The sequence below is a fragment of the Pecten maximus genome, chromosome 5 (assembly GCF_902652985.1).
Source record: "Pecten maximus chromosome 5, xPecMax1.1, whole genome shotgun sequence".
Classification (NCBI taxonomy): domain Eukaryota; kingdom Metazoa; phylum Mollusca; class Bivalvia; order Pectinida; family Pectinidae; genus Pecten; species Pecten maximus.
The window spans coordinates 14,649,978-14,667,613 of record NC_047019.1 but is presented as its reverse complement, the minus strand read 5'-3'; the positions used below and the strand labels follow the sequence as shown (position 1 = coordinate 14,667,613).

At 36.2% G+C, this 17,636-nt stretch overlaps 1 protein-coding gene across 3 annotated transcripts in view; it reads left to right on the top strand.

Moving 5' to 3' along the window:
• The window catches only part of LOC117327259 (afadin-like), an 82,229-nt gene that overhangs the window by 43,178 nt on the left and 21,415 nt on the right, over positions 1-17,636 (top strand). For all 3 annotated transcript variants that reach the window (XM_033884166.1, XM_033884165.1, XM_033884164.1), the window contains exon 17: positions 9,130-9,279. In XM_033884166.1, the coding sequence (XP_033740057.1) occupies positions 9,130-9,279 (150 nt within the window). The remainder of the gene's footprint in view (positions 1-9,129; positions 9,280-17,636) is intronic.

The following is a 17,636-nucleotide window of genomic DNA, read 5'->3' as shown; positions in this document are numbered from 1 at the left end:
GGGTCGGTAATGGGCCAATTCCCAATTGTAATGAATTCATATTTAAGCCAAATCCCAAAAATTTGCAGTTTTCTCCTAAAAAAAATCTTTTGCAATTCATCAGATTTAGTCCCAAAATGAGATAAAAGGCCCCATCCCAAACTAATAAGAAAAAGCCTTGTACCATTACTTTGTGTTAAAGCAATCTCTATAAAACTTATGATTTGTTACCGGGATGTAATAGTGATTGTATTGATTGTACAATTCTTGTTGTAGTTCTATTAGTATGACTTGAGCATCAGATGAGTATAGATTGTTCAACCTCGTGGTTATATACTCCTATAGCAGTAAATATTTGATCCTCAACAAAAATTATGCACAAATGTTTTAAATAGATAAAAAACCCCATTAAATTCAGCTTTGAGAATGAATAAAAAATAATGTTTTTACTTGCAAAACAGGGGAATTGAATAAATAAAGCTGTCATTGATTTATTTACATCTTGATGCAGGGGATTCTTGACAGAGTGTATCCCCCACTCAGTAACTGATTATGTCTATATGGCTGTTCTTGACAGAGTGTATCCCCCACTCAGTAACTGATTATGTCTATATGGCTGTTCTGGTATTAAATCAGCCTCATACCAAAGCTTGACTTCTGTGGACAATACCTGTTACCATGGAAATAATTAGAATTTATGAAAGGTTTCGTGGCATTAGCATTGACATAGCTGACAACCAGTGGTGAGCTTGAATGTCAGGAAAGGATCGGATGATATTGGATCAGATTTCTTTGTGGTCTAAGTACTAGTCACAGCAGTAAGGATACCGCCTTAAGAATGGGTCCATTTATTAAAGTCAATGAATTTTCCTGGTGGAAGTTTGTTAAGGAAGAAATGTGTGATATATTCATTAGTATGGTAAACTGCATTGAAAGAGTTGTTATCAAGGTCATATTTCCGAGAAAATATGTTATTCTGAATGGACGATGACATTTTATTGAGATTGATGACGTTTTACCGCCATTTCATCGGGATAATTGTTATCCTATTGTTTTGGGATTTGTGATATCCAGGAAATTGCTACACCTATTGGATTAAGTGTTAATGGAGCTCCGACACAGAGGCTGATAATGTAATAATTCTGCTACACCAAGGATCAAACATCAATTATCGGCAGTGCTAAAGATGAAATAAGGTGGTAATTTTCTTACATTGATTTCTCTCTCCCATATGAGAAATTTTTAATCCAGGGAAAAATTGCCATTCAATCCGAAACATCTTTTGATGAATATGTGTTGAACTTACCAAGAACTAATGAATAATATTAATACTGGAGATTTAGGATTGTCTTGTTTGATATGGACAGTTTTCCAGTGGTTTGATATGGTGTACAATCTCAGACTTCCTTTAGCAACAGTAATGTATCTGGTGATTTCGAATTGTGATGAGAATTTTAGCTGAGAGTTGTGATAATGATGTGTCCAGATAGCTGTGACAGAGATATTACCTGAAACCGTGATAAAAATAATACCGGAGAGCAACAACAGGGATGATGCCTAAGAGCCGATAAGAGATTTTATTACCGATTTAAACTTAGCTGCAGGCAGTTGATGGTAATGTGAATGCACAGTCTAATGAAGCCAGGAGAAAAAATTGATTAGAGTATTGATTTTCACCAATTATCTATGTTTGCCAAAGGACTGGCTCTGTTTGATGTGAAACCTGATGTTGGGTTTTACGAGATTGCTGCATGTCCAGAAATATGATCGTAATTATTTTGTAGTTAGATAACTTGTAAAACAAGTAGTTTGTAGAAATCACAACTCGGATCTGTGGTTAGTTTCTGATATCTAAGGTGATATTTACCCAGTATCTGATCTGAGATAAACGACTTGTCAATGAGATTGAGTTCTCTGCTGGTATTACATTGCATAATAGCGTTGTAAATATCAGCTGAAAGTTAACAATGATGTGAAGTCAATGTATTGGCACATAGGTTTTTAGCTCTCTAGAACAGTGTATAAATGATGTTGGTGTGATTACTGTTTTGGACACGTGTTTCAGAAGGACAGCTCTACTTCTCGTCGTAGAAATGTGATTGTGTAAATGTTACATATTGACTACCTGTAGTGCTGGTGTGTCTAGTTAACCTGTTATAGTACTGACGACTGACTGTTTCCATGGTGATGGAGCTGGACTCCAGTGGTCAGTTGATTGTTGGTTAGAATGCATGTAAAGCACAGATCATTGGCTGAAATAATGATGTAAAATCACTCTTAATAAACACTCGGATACATGTTGACCAATTATCTACACTGTGGATTCAACATAAGGCCCTTGGATTAAACGTGTCAACCAATTATCAGAAAACTGGAACATAAACGTGTCAACCAATTATCAGAAAACTCGAAGTAAACTTGTCAACCAATTATCAGAAAACTGGAACATAAACTTGTCAACCAATTATCAGAAAACTGGAAGTAAACTTGTCAACCAATTATCAGAAAACTGGAACATAAACGTGTCAACCAATTATCAGAAAACTGGAAGTAAACTTGTCAACCAATTATCAGAAAACTGGAAGTAAACTTGTCAACCAATTATCAGAAAACTGGAACATAAATGTGTCAACCAATTATCAGAAAACTGGAAGTAAACTTGTCAACCAATTATCAGAAAACTGGAACATAAACTTGTCAACCAATTATCAGAAAACTGGAACATAAACGTGTCAACCAATTATCAGAAAACTGGAAGTAAACTTGTCAACCAATTATCAGAAAACTGGAACATAAACTTGTCAACCAATTATCAGAAAACTGGAAGTAAACTTGTCAACCAATTATCAGAAAACTGGAAGTAAACTTGTCAACCAATTATCAGAAAACTGGAACATAAACGTGTCAACCAATTATCAGAAAACTGGAAGTAAACTTGTCAACCAATTATCAGAAAACTGGAAGTAAACTTGTCAGCCTGTTATCAGAAAACACGAGTTAAACAAACAAACTGGAGTTAAATATATTGACCTGTTATCAACAAACTGGAGTTAAATATGTCGACCTTTTATCTGCAAACTGGAGTTAAATATGTCGACCTGTTATCAACAAACTGGAGTTAAATATGTCGACTTGTTATCTGCAAACTGGAGTTAAATATGTCGACCTGTTATCAACAAACTGGAGTTGAATATGTCGACCTGTTATCAACAAACTGGAGTTAAAGAGGTCAATAAGTTATCATTAGGATAAGAAATTGAACATGATCAGGGCAGTATTATCCTGGGAAGTAATTGAGAAATGACCCTGTTTGTGTAGGTAGTTGTTGCCGTGCCCACTGGTTTTATTGTGCTGAGGATTCTCGGAGTCATACTAAGGTGCTTACAACCAGATATGTTTGATACGATTCTGTTTATAGAAATAGAGACAATATTAGTGGTTGATATGTATCAAATCCTGTAACAAGAGATCGAGAAAGACTAGATATCACATATCCGTTGTCAGGCAAATCAAAATGTCAGGCACACCTTTTTTTGTGTCTGAATTATTGGATGCTGACTTACAGATTTATAGAGGCATCAAATTATTGGAACATCTCGAAAATGACCATTTTATTGATGTTGTTAGATCCGTAGCCAGGATTGTAGGATGAAAAACATTCTGTTTTCTTAGAATTTAGTGAGATTTTAGAGGTTGAGAAACATGGAAATCAAATTTGTTCTGCAAAGGTTTTGACCTTTGACCAATATCACAAACCATATCTGACCATGACCATAATGAGGAAGTTGTGAGAGAATTCTGGGATTGGCGGTAGACCAGGATCATTCCAAGGACCACATGACTCCCTGTAAGGATTCATTTAGGGACCACACAGAAGATGAACTGTAGGAATGTCCTGTAAGCGCAAGTTGTCCAAGATGGGACTGATCACGCCAATGTGTCAGTATATGACTGATGGACGCTACACCAGGACAACTACTATCAAAGTAATGTTTGTAGGGAACCAGGACAACTACTATCAAAGTAATGTTTGTAGGGAACCAGGACAACTACTATCAAAGTAATGTTTGTAGGGAACCAGGACAACTACTATCAAAGTAATGTTTGTAGGGAGCTAGGAACACTACTATCAAAGTAATGTTTGTAGGGAGCTAGGACAACTACTATCAAAGTAATGTTTGTAGGGAACCAGGACAACTACTATCAAAGTAATGTTTGTAGGGAACCAGGACAACTACTATCAAAGTAATGTTTGTAGGGAACCAGGACAACTACTATCAAAGTAATGTTTGTAGGGAGCTAGGAACACTACTATCAAAGTAATGTTTGTAGGGGTCTGGGAACCTGCTCGTGGTTTGGGAATCTGGAGGGGATTAAAACATATTGAACAGGTGACCAAAGAATTATTTCTAAGGATCTGGGAACATATTAGTGGTTCAGAGACCAAGAGGGAATTAAAACATATCCAACTGGTTACCAAAGTAGTATATCTAGGGATCTGAGACCCTATTTAGGAATTTGAATGAGATTAAAACATATTCAACAGGTTATCGAAGTAATGTTTGTAGCGAACCAATGAGTGATTCAGGGATCTGGAGAGGATTCAAATCAATCCATGGTATGGAGGACTGCAACGTAATGTATCTAGGGAACTAAGGGCCAATTAAGTTTAGGAGGGCAAGGACTAATGTTCCTAGGGAACTGGGGCCAATTAAGTTAAGGAGGGTGAAGACTAATGTTTCTAGGGAACTGGGGCCAATTACGCTTAGGAGGGCGAAAACTAATGTTTCTAGGGAACTGGGGCCAATTACGCTTAGGAGGGTGAGGACTAATGTTCCTAGGGAACTGGGATTTCCAATATAGCTACATAGGGGAATGGATCACGAACATTTCCTAGAGCTGACTGGGAAGGGTGACTTTACCTGTACAAACTTAACATCCATAGGAGATAAACACAAGTTATTTCCATAACTTAAAATTTTACATCGTTAAGAATTTCAGAATTTAAGGGGAAAAAATTGTTTAGGAACCTTCCTTAAATTCTATAATGCTTTTCTTTGGGAAATTTGAAGTTAAGGGGATTTTGTAAGTTAAAGAATATTGATGGCCTAGTAAATCTTACTGATGCCTGATTGGTGGTGATTAGTTGCGACAATTCACACTCTCCTACTGGAATTCTTAGATATACCTATGGCCTCCAACAACATTGATTTTTGGTCTGGTTTAATGCTGTAGTGTAAACATTCCTTGTATTGTATGAAATATTTATGACACAAGTAAATTGTTATGTTTGTAATTTGCATGATGACTTGAGTTACCTGTGATGGTTTACAAGTCTAATAAGGTTCGCTGATCATGTAAATCTATAGGGAGCTGCTGTGTGATCTGTAGTTATAATGACAGACCAAGTTTCTGTATCCAGTAATTGATTTGTACGCTGATCGACCTGTAAATCGTATTAGCATTATCCATCTCAAAGAGGTGCAGAGTCCATTAGGTTTTATAGGGTGTCAGCAATAAGGTAAAATGGTTTTGCTGAAATATAACAATTGCAATCAACAGGTATAATTTTTTTCTAGTTTCCATGACCTACATTTTGTGAATTAGTTTTAGAAATCATGCTTTCTATTGCATGCATGGTTGACATGCAATACGATTGGTTCAGAGAGCTAGTCACAGGCCTATAGGTTACGGCCTCAATAACAACAAATTTCACTAAAAGTGGTTTTCCCATGTTTAACAAACTCTTCTACCCTCCTTAGTAGTTGGTTTTAGAGAAGGTATGATATCTCAGAACCAGATTGCTTTTCAGCATTTAATAGTGCTTGGCAGCTTAAGAATTTTACCCTAAGGGTTAAGAGCCCCTGTCTCACTTCCAAGGGTATGCATGATTATTTTACCCTCTAATACCCTCATATGTATTTAATATTAACATTACATGATGTCTTTGAATTGTAGAGGTGACATCAATGTATTTTCAATGTGATGTCATTGTATTGTTGAGCATGTGCCAAAAGCACCTGTAGCTTGTCGTAACCCTAGGATAAGAAAATCTCAGGCTGGTAAAATTGTGGCTATCCCTGTCCAGGTAAAGATCGAGAAAACATTATCCTATACAGCGATCTATTTGAATTAAAAATTCATATTTTCTGGACATTTTCTCAGAATGCAGACAACATTTCTGATGTTTTAAATGCCGCTGCGCTGTGATAGGTAGCTATAGGCGTTCTATGTGGTCATTTTTGTGTCAATTCAGGTCAAAATGTCATAGGTCAAGGTCACTGTTACTATAAATAAAAAAAATCATTTCCTGCATGAAAACTTACGCTTCCTAATTGGCAGATCACACTGAAACTCCATACCATGCTTTAAAATTATTATAGAAAATGTTTCCATGGGATTGCTTTCAAAGTGTAGAGTACAAAGATCAAGTTCGCTCTAGTTTAACTTTCAGTAACAGATACAGTGACTAGAGTTCTCTGAGGCTGACCTCTTACACGGCATTAGTGTGTGGTCTCTGAGGCTGACCTCTTACACGGCATTAGTGTGTGGTCTCTGAGGCTGACCTCTTACACGGCATTAGTGTGTGGTCTCTGAGGCTGACCTCTTACACGGCATTAGTGTGTGCTTCTTCTTAGAAAGTACTTGCCGATATATAATGCCTTTATCCCGTCTTATAATCTTTCTTTGGTTGGCTTTATGCTTATTTTTTTTCTAGTAGGAAATGCTGTATTTCATTTTTCATCATAAATGATATAAGTTGGAGTATTGTAACCAAAATTTAGTCATTAGGTAATATGTTACTGTTAGCTTGCCAGTTGTAACCGAAATATAAGGAGGTGTTGAGGTGTAGCTTATAGTCAATGGTAACGACTGTTAACAATTCTACTGTCACAAGGAAATGGAGAATCTGTCATATGTATTAATGTTGGAGTAGTACAAACATGACAAAGGTGTTAATAGATCCATACATGGCATCATACTACACTGCTGGCAGTTTATACAATGGCACCTACAGTAGAGAAATATATCTATCACCAATAAATAAAAAAAACATGGTGATAAGTGTCCCAACATTAATCATGTACTAAATATAGAGGCTGAATCAGTACAGTGGAGTTTATTCGGGGTACAATTAATTATCTATATTAAAAATTAAGAAGTGAATATCTTTTTTGGAGTTTTGGAGGATGGTAATAGTCTAAAGTATGCATTATTTTTAGCTCACCTGCCCGAAGGGCAAGTGAGCTTATGCCGTGGCGCGGCGTCCGCCGTCCGTCCGGCGTCAACTTTTCCATTCAAGCAACTTCTTCTCAATAACCAAAAGGCCCAGAGACCTAATATTGGGCCTGTAGCATGTTGGGGTGAAGGGCTACCAAGTTTGTTCAAATGAATAACGTTGACCTTCATTCAAGGTCACAGGGGTCAAAAAGGCTAAAATCTTTAAACGACTTCTTCTCAATAACCAAGAGTCCCAGGGAGTTGATATTAGGTCTGTAGCAAGCTGGGGTGAAGGGCTACCAAGTTTGTTCAAATGAATGACCTTGACTTTCATTCAAGGTCACAGGGGTCAAATATGCTAAAAAAAAATCAAACGACTTCTTCTAAATAGCCAAAAGACCCAGGGGCTTGATATTGGGTCTGTAGCATGCTGGGGTGAAGGGCTACCAAGTTTGTTCAAATGAATGACCTTGACCTTCATTCAAGGTCACAGGAGTCAAAAAGGCTAAAATCTTTAAACAACTTCTTCTCAATAACCAACAGATCCAGAGACCTAATATTTGGCCTGCAGCATGCTAGGGTGAAGGGCTCCCAAGTTTGTTCAAATGAATGACCTTGACCTTCATTCAAGGTCACAGGAGTCAAAAAGGCTAAAATCTTTAAATGACTTCTTCTCAATAACCAAGAGTCCCAGGGAGTTGATATTGGGTCTGTATTATGCTGGGGTAAAGGGCTACCAAGTTTGTTGAAATGAATGACCTTGACCTTCATTCAAGGTCACAGGAGTCAAAAAGGCTAAAATCTTTAAACAACTTCTTCTCAATAACCAAGAGTCCCAGAGACCTAATATTTGGCCTGTAGCATGCTGGGGTTAAGGGCTCCCAAGTTTGTTCAAATGAATGACCTTGATCTTCATTCAAGGTCACAGGAGTCAAAAAGGCTGAAATCTTTAAACGACTTCTTCTCAATAACCAACAGTCCCAGGGAGTTGATATTGGGTTTGTAGCATGCTGCGGTAAAGGGCTATCAAATTTGTTCAAATGAATGACCTTGACCTTCATTCAAGGTCACAGGAGTCAAAAAGGCTAAAATCTTTAAACAACTTCTTCTCAATAACCAACAGTCCCAGAGACCTAATATTTGGCCTGTAGCATGCTGGGGTAAAGGGCTACCAAGTTTGTTCAAATGAATGACCTTGACCTTCATTCAAGGTCACTGGAGTCAAAAAGGCTAACATTTTAAAACTACTTCTTCTCAATAACCAAGAGTCCCAGGGAGTTGATATTGGGTCTGTAGCATGCTGCGGTAAAGGGCTACCAAGTTTGTTCAATTGAATGACCTTGACCTTCATTCAAGGTCACAGCGGTCAAAAAGGCTAAAAATTTTACCAACTTCTTCTCAATTACCAACAGTCCCAGGGACCTAATATTTGGCCTGTAGCATGCTGGGGTGAAGGGCTCGCAAGTTTGTTCAAATGAATGACCTTGATCTTCATTCAAGGTCACAGGAGTCAAAAAGGCTAAAATCTTGAAATGACTTCTTCTCAATAACCAAGAGTCCCATGGAGTTAATATTGGGTCTGTAGCATGCTGGGGTAAAAATAAAAGGGCTACCGAGTTTGTTCAAATGAATGACCCTGACTCGCATTCAAGGTCACGTCGATCAAGTATGCTTAAATCTTTAAATGACTTTTAGTGAAAAGCCAAAGTGCAGAGAGACATTATATTGGTCCTGTAGCATGCTTTCAAATAACTGCAGGATCCATATATGAAAAGATCACTGCATTGCAGGTGAGCGATTTGGGCCCATTGGGCCCTTGTTAATTGCATGCGAATAAACAAGGACGTATTCTCGTTTTCAGTAGATCATAATTATCTTTGTTGGAGATGTAGTACTGTGTTTTATGTTTACCTGGTATACATGTTCTAGGCTGTACAGAGGGGACCCTCCACACCCCAGCAACCTCCCAGTGCAGAACCTCGCCAACTAAGACCACAGCTACCAAAGGAGCCAGAGGTCATGACTGTGACCTTCAACAAGGTCAACGGAAGCATGGGACTCAGCATTGTCGCAGCAAAGGTAAGGCTTCATGTGTACATTAAACTTTTTGTGTGACCATTTGCTGGAGAACATCAGATTCTTAAGGTGAGCATATCAAATATAATCCAATGTAACAATTGCATTTATTGCCAAATGAATGAAGATAAAGCATAAACTTTGTGCCAAAATTTCTGTTTCCGGAGCCAATAACACAATAACCTTAAGGCTGTTTAAGATATCTTTCAGGGGATCAGATACTTTAGTGCTTGGCTAGTTTTGTTCAGGTTTATCACACTAAAGCACACTATGGTTTTAAAAGTACACACAGTTGAGCTGTTCCAATATCACAAGAGAGCAGATATGGGGCTGTGGTTTCTGTCTAGTGTAATCTTGTGTCATTTCAGGACACACTTCTGTTACAGTTGGCCGACAGCATGCATAGTTATCTCCCCTTAGATGATAACAAAGACATTGTTATTCGGCTTATTCATTCCCCGAGTTGTGATAATTAGTGAATGTAGGTAGTATTACTTAAAGTAGTTTGGATTTTATTCTGCTGGATTTTTATAAACATTCCATATCATTAACATTTGAGTGAAGATATGTTTATTATGTGAAAAGAATCTCTGTTTTGTTTAACCTTATGGTATAGCGGTTCCAGGTCACCAGTCGCTTGTAGAGTTATCTGCTCCTGATAAAGGTTACAGTTTCACTTAAAGGCACCAGGTGCGCTCATTACGAACCTCTTGCCTCCAGATTGTAACTGGTCTAGATTTCCTTTTTTTGAATTATAATCTCTACTGTTGTTATGGTTACTATCAGTGTGCGTGACCTCGGATTGTTGTGTGAGGTCAGTCGTGAGGTCATACCACTTGGGAGGGGTGTGATGTCCTGATATTGGGATTAAAGACTACTGTTTAAAATGGTATGTTAGTGTGTATATGTTCCAGTATCAGACCTGGGAGTTCACCCTGTATACAGCCTTGTTTGATAGACTGATACCAGTCCCTCAGTGTGTAATGCTACCCATACTGATACTACTGTTATTCCATGTGTATTTACCCTGGATAAATAGGGAAATCTCCGAACATGTCAATCAAAAGTGGGTGACACCAGGTGAAATATGGCGACTTGTATTCAAATTAAAATGTAACACTTCCACCTTCTTGTAACAATTTCACAGACGTCTAATGTAAATAGTGGTTTTAAATTCTTTACTGTGTTTGTATATTAGCTCGGGGTTGTTTTTGCAGTCTCTGATTCCTGTTTGAATGTTATTGGTTCAATTGCATTTAAATCTAAAGTTACTGAATTAAATTATTGGAAAATTTAACATTGAAACTATGATGCAGCATTCCACTTAAAACTTTTAGCTGAATTATTAGATAAGTTAAATATATTCTGGTGATTTTAGGGCTATTATTTAAAAATTGGATTCAAAAGATATTAAGTTGGGACCTAGAAATGTTAAGAATTATCACCACAATTAAAATTTTACTCTAAATAGTTTGAAACTTAAATTTGAAAATTTCAATTATTTTGCCTCATTTACCCCTGTATCTATTTACATTTTACTATATCATTACTGAAATTTGTAAAGAAACAGATTTAAATGCATTAATTACAGTGGAACTATGGTTTTAATTAATCCATTTGTCCATGTTATAAATTCTAAGTTTATTACCTATCATTAATTAATAAACCAGTGTTTAGAATTTGACTTAATTTGAACAATTTGTATTGTTAATTGTACTTTCAAAAGTTCTAAAAAACATTTATGAATGAATTTGGACCATCTTGATATTAAGTAATTAGTAGATTTTAATTATGAACTCAAACCTAAGCTATGCATTTGGTATGCTTGCATTTCGTATGAGTGAAGGGAAGACTGGCAGAGTCTGATTTATGGTGACGGAGACCTAGGAAATTGTCACCGTCTGATGGTATACTGTAATAACACACAGTGTTTTATACATCTGTTATACCTGCCTGTGTGGAAATATGTATCTGTAATACCTACAGTGTAAGGTTTGCTGGGTCTGGGGGATGTATTCCTGTGTAAACCTTACCATCTTGTTAAGTTGTAGAAAATGACTGGATTTTGCTGGACGTCCACGTTTCAAATTTTATGACAATTTGGTTAAAACATCTATCAAGCTAAACACTGTTTCCTGTAACATTTAAAAATACAAAGGTAAATTACTTAATAAGACACATTCAAAGAAAGTGAGTCATACCTGTAGTAATGTCACTAGCAGGGTTAGATATGCACCAAGTAGAAGCAGACAGTAATATGATCGCTGCCTCTAAAACTCCTGTATTTCCTCTACATACATGTACACTGTCGCCTGGGGATCTGATATTTTAGTAACTCGAAACTGCTATCAATAATCTTATATATATATATATATATATATGGTGAATTAGGTAGTATTTGTAGGTTATTTCTTCACTAATTCAATTTATGGATGAAATTGATAGTCATGATTAAAAAATAAATAAAAAGATATATATTGAATTACATTGATACTTGGACTCTAAGTTCAATTTAACATATGCATCAATTTTCTTTAATTGTAAAATTGGGTTTAAATTGTTGGTCTTTAATGTACCACAGCCTATTTCATTGACTATATGTACACATAATTTATGAACAAGGTCTGAATGTTTTGTCCCAAGTTTTCATCTTGGACTCGCCTAACAGATCTGTTTTATGCTCGGGATATTGGACGCCAGTTATATCTGTACTTATCTACCCTCCAATGGGACTCATGCCCGAGGATTAATTTCAAGGAAGTCTAATTGTCAAATTAGTGTCTATTTAGAGATAGTTCTGAAAAATCTGATAGAATTTGATCTCGTGGTGTGTAAGTAATATCAAATACAGTGATATTTTTTGTGTGGTTTGTTTAAGTAATTCAGTAAATAGTAGGTAGATGTTAATTGTAAACGAGTGTCAATATTAATTTGTGTTTCATAGGGAGGTGTTGATTGGGGGAATGGGTGAAGTGAAATATTCATTAATGGAGGTAAATGATTATCAGATCGGTAATATTAATTTGCGGACACTATAAAGTAAATGATGAAACTAATATATAATATTCAGTGTAAGTATATGTAAAAGATCTAAATATTTCATTAGTGCATCAGAGAATGGGAGCTTAATGGAGAAGAATATTTGTCTGTGTAGTAAATTCAATATGAGGTCACTATAACGTAATTGAAGTGTAAAAATTAATACATATATTCAGAGTAGATATATCAGAGATGTAAATATTTCATTAATGCATCTGAGTATGAAATGTTAAGTGAGGTTGACAGGCCAGAAGTGTTTCGTGTTATCTAGGTATTTTCTGTACTGTAAAACTGTCAGGACTCAGGAACTGTAGAGTTGTCAGGAATCGGCTATCTTATTCGGTGAGGAGGGTTAAGGGGTAAAAGAGAAAGTGTTCTTATGTGTGTGTTATCAAAAATAGTTATAGGGTAGCCCCGCCTGATCTACCTGTACAGCTATCTGGTGTTTGTAATCAATCTGATATTTACAGAAATTTGATTGGACGATTCTCTGTGTTATCAAACAAAACCACACGTCCAGAAGTTGGCTGTATATAACTATGCTGCAGCCAAAAACGTGCTTGTGTTTTTGATGTGTACAGAGATCGGGCCACCTGAACTAACCCATGTACCGGTTATGGTTTAAGAAGTACTTAAAACTGATTTGCATATCAATGCCGTTCTCTGTTGTGTGTTAAACGAGAGAAGTGGGCTTGTTGAATTGAGGCTCCAGGCTATTTCTATCACGATAGTGTATATATGTACAGTACGTCTTATTCCTGTCGGACATTCAGCATGGGACTGGATAACAGGTGGGGCACCTACAATACCTGTAATTAGAAATTAGGATTACTGGTGCCCAGTTTTAGTGATTCTGGTGTAAGTTTCAATTGTGTATACTTTACCTGTGGATAGTCTGATTGACATCATCACCAAGAGGAAAGTGACAGTGTTTAAAGGACCGTGGCGTACCTGTACGATATACACCTGTATAAATTGTACTCTGAATTCCCGGTGTATTATCACATTATTTCAGGCTTCATTACAAAAAAACAATACATTTTATGTACGCCTGATTTCGTCAGAAAATTCCTGAAATTTTCTGGATTTTTAAAAAAGGATGTGTTTATTTAAATACGTGAAAATCGTTTTGGATTTCTAAACCTGTTGCTGTTCTGTGTTCAGCCAAGTGACAGATTAGGAGGGATTTATTATGTAAGGTAGTATATGTGTCGTGTGTCGACATTTCTTTACGGGCCAGACTCGGTCGTGGGTGTATATCTCTCTCTAGACAGTAATTGGAGATAGACATCACTCGGATCAACTTACATCACATTTCTTGACGTCATTAATCAAAATTGTATTCCTTTATCTGATGATGTATTACCTATTTTGTATATTTCTGTGTATTTACCTGTGTTGTGTACTCTGTGATGATGTACAGGCATTGATCCTGTTCCTCCCGAGGGAGGGGGATCATGAATATACCTCTAATCCCTCCAAGATCACAATGGACTGGGAAGTCTCAATCAATACTCATTCCATTCTTGAATTGGAGGGTGAGGAGGTCAGATGTCACTTGTTACAATATTTCACCTCGATCTCTGCAAATGTCAGACTGAAATTAGCATCTCTTCATTGGTAATGAAAAGATTGCTCTTCCCAAAAATTGAGTGTCAAAATTTGATATTTCTTCACTCAAGCAATACTGTAGCATTTAAAAATTCTCGAGATAATGGAATAAATCTTAAGGAGTGGTAATTAAAAACTTTGATATAGAACTTGAAAAACAAAAAAATGAAAAAACATGGAGAAATAACTATGACATTTAAGAAAGTTTTTAAATGAATTGAGAAGTAGACAAATGTGATGTTGAAGGAAGTTTTCAAATATTTTATTTATAACTTAACAATCCTGACTTTGAGAGTTTGTTTCTTTTAATTTGAAGATTTGTTGTGACTCATTAAGAATTACAGCATTCCGAAGTTACTTTAGCAACAGAAGATATCTGGTGTAGTATATGTGTCTGAATAGAGTACAAAAAATGTCTGGCATGTCGATTGTGTGTACCCATTTATTTATCACTATGCAAACTTGCTCTTTTGAAATTTACATTGGTACAAACAAATGGAACATTTATGTAGCAGTTTGGTAAATGGTGTATTTTAAAAGTTTGCTATCTTATCGGCTCCCAAAAACCACAAATGAAAAATTAGCGGGTTAAATTTTGTGTGAGGTGTGTAAACGTTGGTCTCTGCCGACAAGGGAAATCCTGTTTAGTTATCAATTTGTTATCGATCTTGTATTATTAGTTATTGACAAGGCCCCAGTGCTGGGGCTCCCAGCGTTTTCTAAAGCAATGATAAACGCCCGTTGTTACAAAAGTCACAACTAATGTGTCGGCAAACAGCCTCTCTTGACATTGGGAACAAACTTGGCCCTTTTGAAGTAACGAGCAGTTTTGTTATACACCTTGGAATTGTTGCCAAGTTTTGGAAAATTTCTCTATAAATAGAGTTTCTCACCTGGTGATTTGTTACCTGTCTAAAAAAAAAGTGAGAAAATCTGACGAGTGGCATGTCTGCAGGTTTGGTCAGCATTTAGGAATGTTTAAAAGACCAAAATTTGTTAGAACTGGAAGGTTTGCTATATTAGGAAGTTGCCCTTTCACCCGTAGTTGACGCCAGACTTATAAACTAGGGTTTGGTAAGCGATAAAGTATATCTGCCATTAAATAAGTAAAAACATCTATTAAGGAGAAATATATATCTAGTGAAGTAAGAAAGGCAATGTTAAATGGTTAAATGGCTGGGTCTTTACTGGTGACCTGGCAGGCACACATCATGTTTTTAAGTTTTATTGCATCAAAGTTACGCTGTGTTTTATGGGGTGCATGTTGGGCCTTTAACACACCGTAATCAGAGGTAATATGTTCTGAGTCTACCCATCATTTAAGGCCAGGTGGGGTCAAGGCGCTGGGGCTGAGTAATATAGACGGCACTTTGTTTACTGTAAAGATCATTCCATCATGATGCATACTTTTATCGGCTAGATCAAATTAAATGAAAACCACAACGGTAGAAAATAACAGTTTAGTTTTTTAAATTGAAAGAAGAGGTTTAGTGATGTTTCTGTCATGGATATTTAGTGACGTCAGCTACTGTGGTATTCTCCACAAGATGGCGTGTTTGATAACTGACCTTTTGAATGAATAAGTCAACAGGAAATGGCCTTTTGTAACTTACTAGGACAAGCATGGCACCCGAGGAATGTCCAAATCTTTCAGCAAAACAAGACTTCTTCGCTGTCCTGATCCCCGGGATTGAAGGGTTTAGTGGGCAGTTCATGTTATATACTGTTGTCTCCTCCAAACCAGCTTTACATAAACTTCTAACATAAATATCAATAAATTTACAACATCTCAAAAGAATTAGTAAGGATTTACTTCATAAACAGGTGGATACACACCTAAAGAACTTTCATATTAGTGAAAACACTTCTGCTAATTTCTTACCTAGCCCCAAAATTCTTATGAGATTCGGGACACATTCCTCTGGTACGTGCTGTGTCAATACAGACCATGTAGGCTTTAGGTTTTATTGTATTAAATCGGAAGAAATGTTTAAAATTTTATTTTTGTATTAATTAACATTATGTAACGGCTTGTGAGGTGTGACACCTGTATTGTGTCTCTGAGTAGGTTCACATTCCATTCCTATCAATAGATAATCTAAAGGTGCTCTTACGGTAAGTGCTCTCGAGCTATGATGTCGTTACCCAATCTTTGATTTGATTTCCTATCACGTTAGGCTTGACTTGGTAACATCAACAGGAGTCAAAGTCTGTTGAAACTTTCCAATTTCTTTACATTTCTGTTCATTCTGATTAAGTTATATTTGTGAAGTCTTGGTCTTTAAAATGTTTTTCTTACTTTTCGGCTTCAGTATCCGTGTTCTTTACCATATTTAGATGTGTAGTCAGTATTTGTTTTAAGTCTCATGGAAATACCTAACCAACTCTAATATTTTGACAGTTAGACCCTAAGTATTGTTCCTCACGTTGGCGTCTAGCCATTTCTTCTTTCATTTTGGATTTTCTCTGTAGAAGGAATTTAAATCGTAACAGTGTGTCCAAAACAAAGTCCGAAGACTGGTGTTGAGCCGAGACTTATTGTTAGATGTTATTTATAAGCCAGCGTCTAGAGATTTTGTCCGAGGTATGCGATAACCTACCATTAGTAGTACACACGCTGGTTACAATATAAGTCAATTAAAACTTTAAACATAAAGATATCAAAACTTTAATCATTGGCACGTGTATACCTACCTTAAAAACTTTTCCATTGTTACTATACGATATATTACGGTATGTTAGTCGGAATTAGTTCTCTTTATGGGCATTAGGAACAATCGAAAATCTTAATGGGATTTCTATTATAAATCTGTGTGTTAGATATATAGTGTCTTTTGTTGTGATTTTAAACATGTGGGTCCTCATTGTGTACTTATTTTGCCGCGGAGCATTTTCAAACAAATTTTACTATAATAGGATTTCTAAACAAAGTCTGTATTTTGAAAATTTCCGATAGAATTGTTGGATTAAAGAATTAGTGGTACAACCACAGTGTAATGACTTGTGGTGAGAGTATGGATTTGACATTGGATTTAAGTTAGTTATAAAAGGATGTTACAGGTACATACACAGTATTTTAAATCAGTCTCTTTATGGTCATTGAAGTTTAAATAAAATCTAGGACAAGGTACAGATTTCAAAATAACACAATGTGAAACTACAATGCAAGTTTCGTCTTACGATAAGTTCTCTCGACTGAAACAGTGACCTGTCACACAGTCGTAACTTTTTACAATAAATCAGAAAATTATATTGAATGTTTCGTGATTGGAATGTTGTTGTGAGAAGGATTGGAATGTCAGTAGTTTTGTGTATGAATGTTTACGTTATTATGACAGAATCGTTATTTCTGTGGTATATATAGACTGTACTATGTTAACACCTGTTATCACCGACTGTCATCAGATCAGGTGATGAGATTACAACACTAACTAGTGTTTGATACACAGCTTGACTGGGGGCGGTACTGATGAGGTATTCAATGATAACCGACTGCTACAGGTCTTTAAGGCCACTTCAATTATACTCAATTATACATACAAAATTATGGATAAGTAAGTTATATATTGATCACACTAAAATTTAAAATAATTTTGTTATCAAATTATCAAATTTTCAACGGTTTGCAGGGTTGTGGAATTCCTTTGATAAGGTGTACTTAAGATATACCCGGATTATTTAAAAAAAATCCAAGTACTTTTAAATCATTT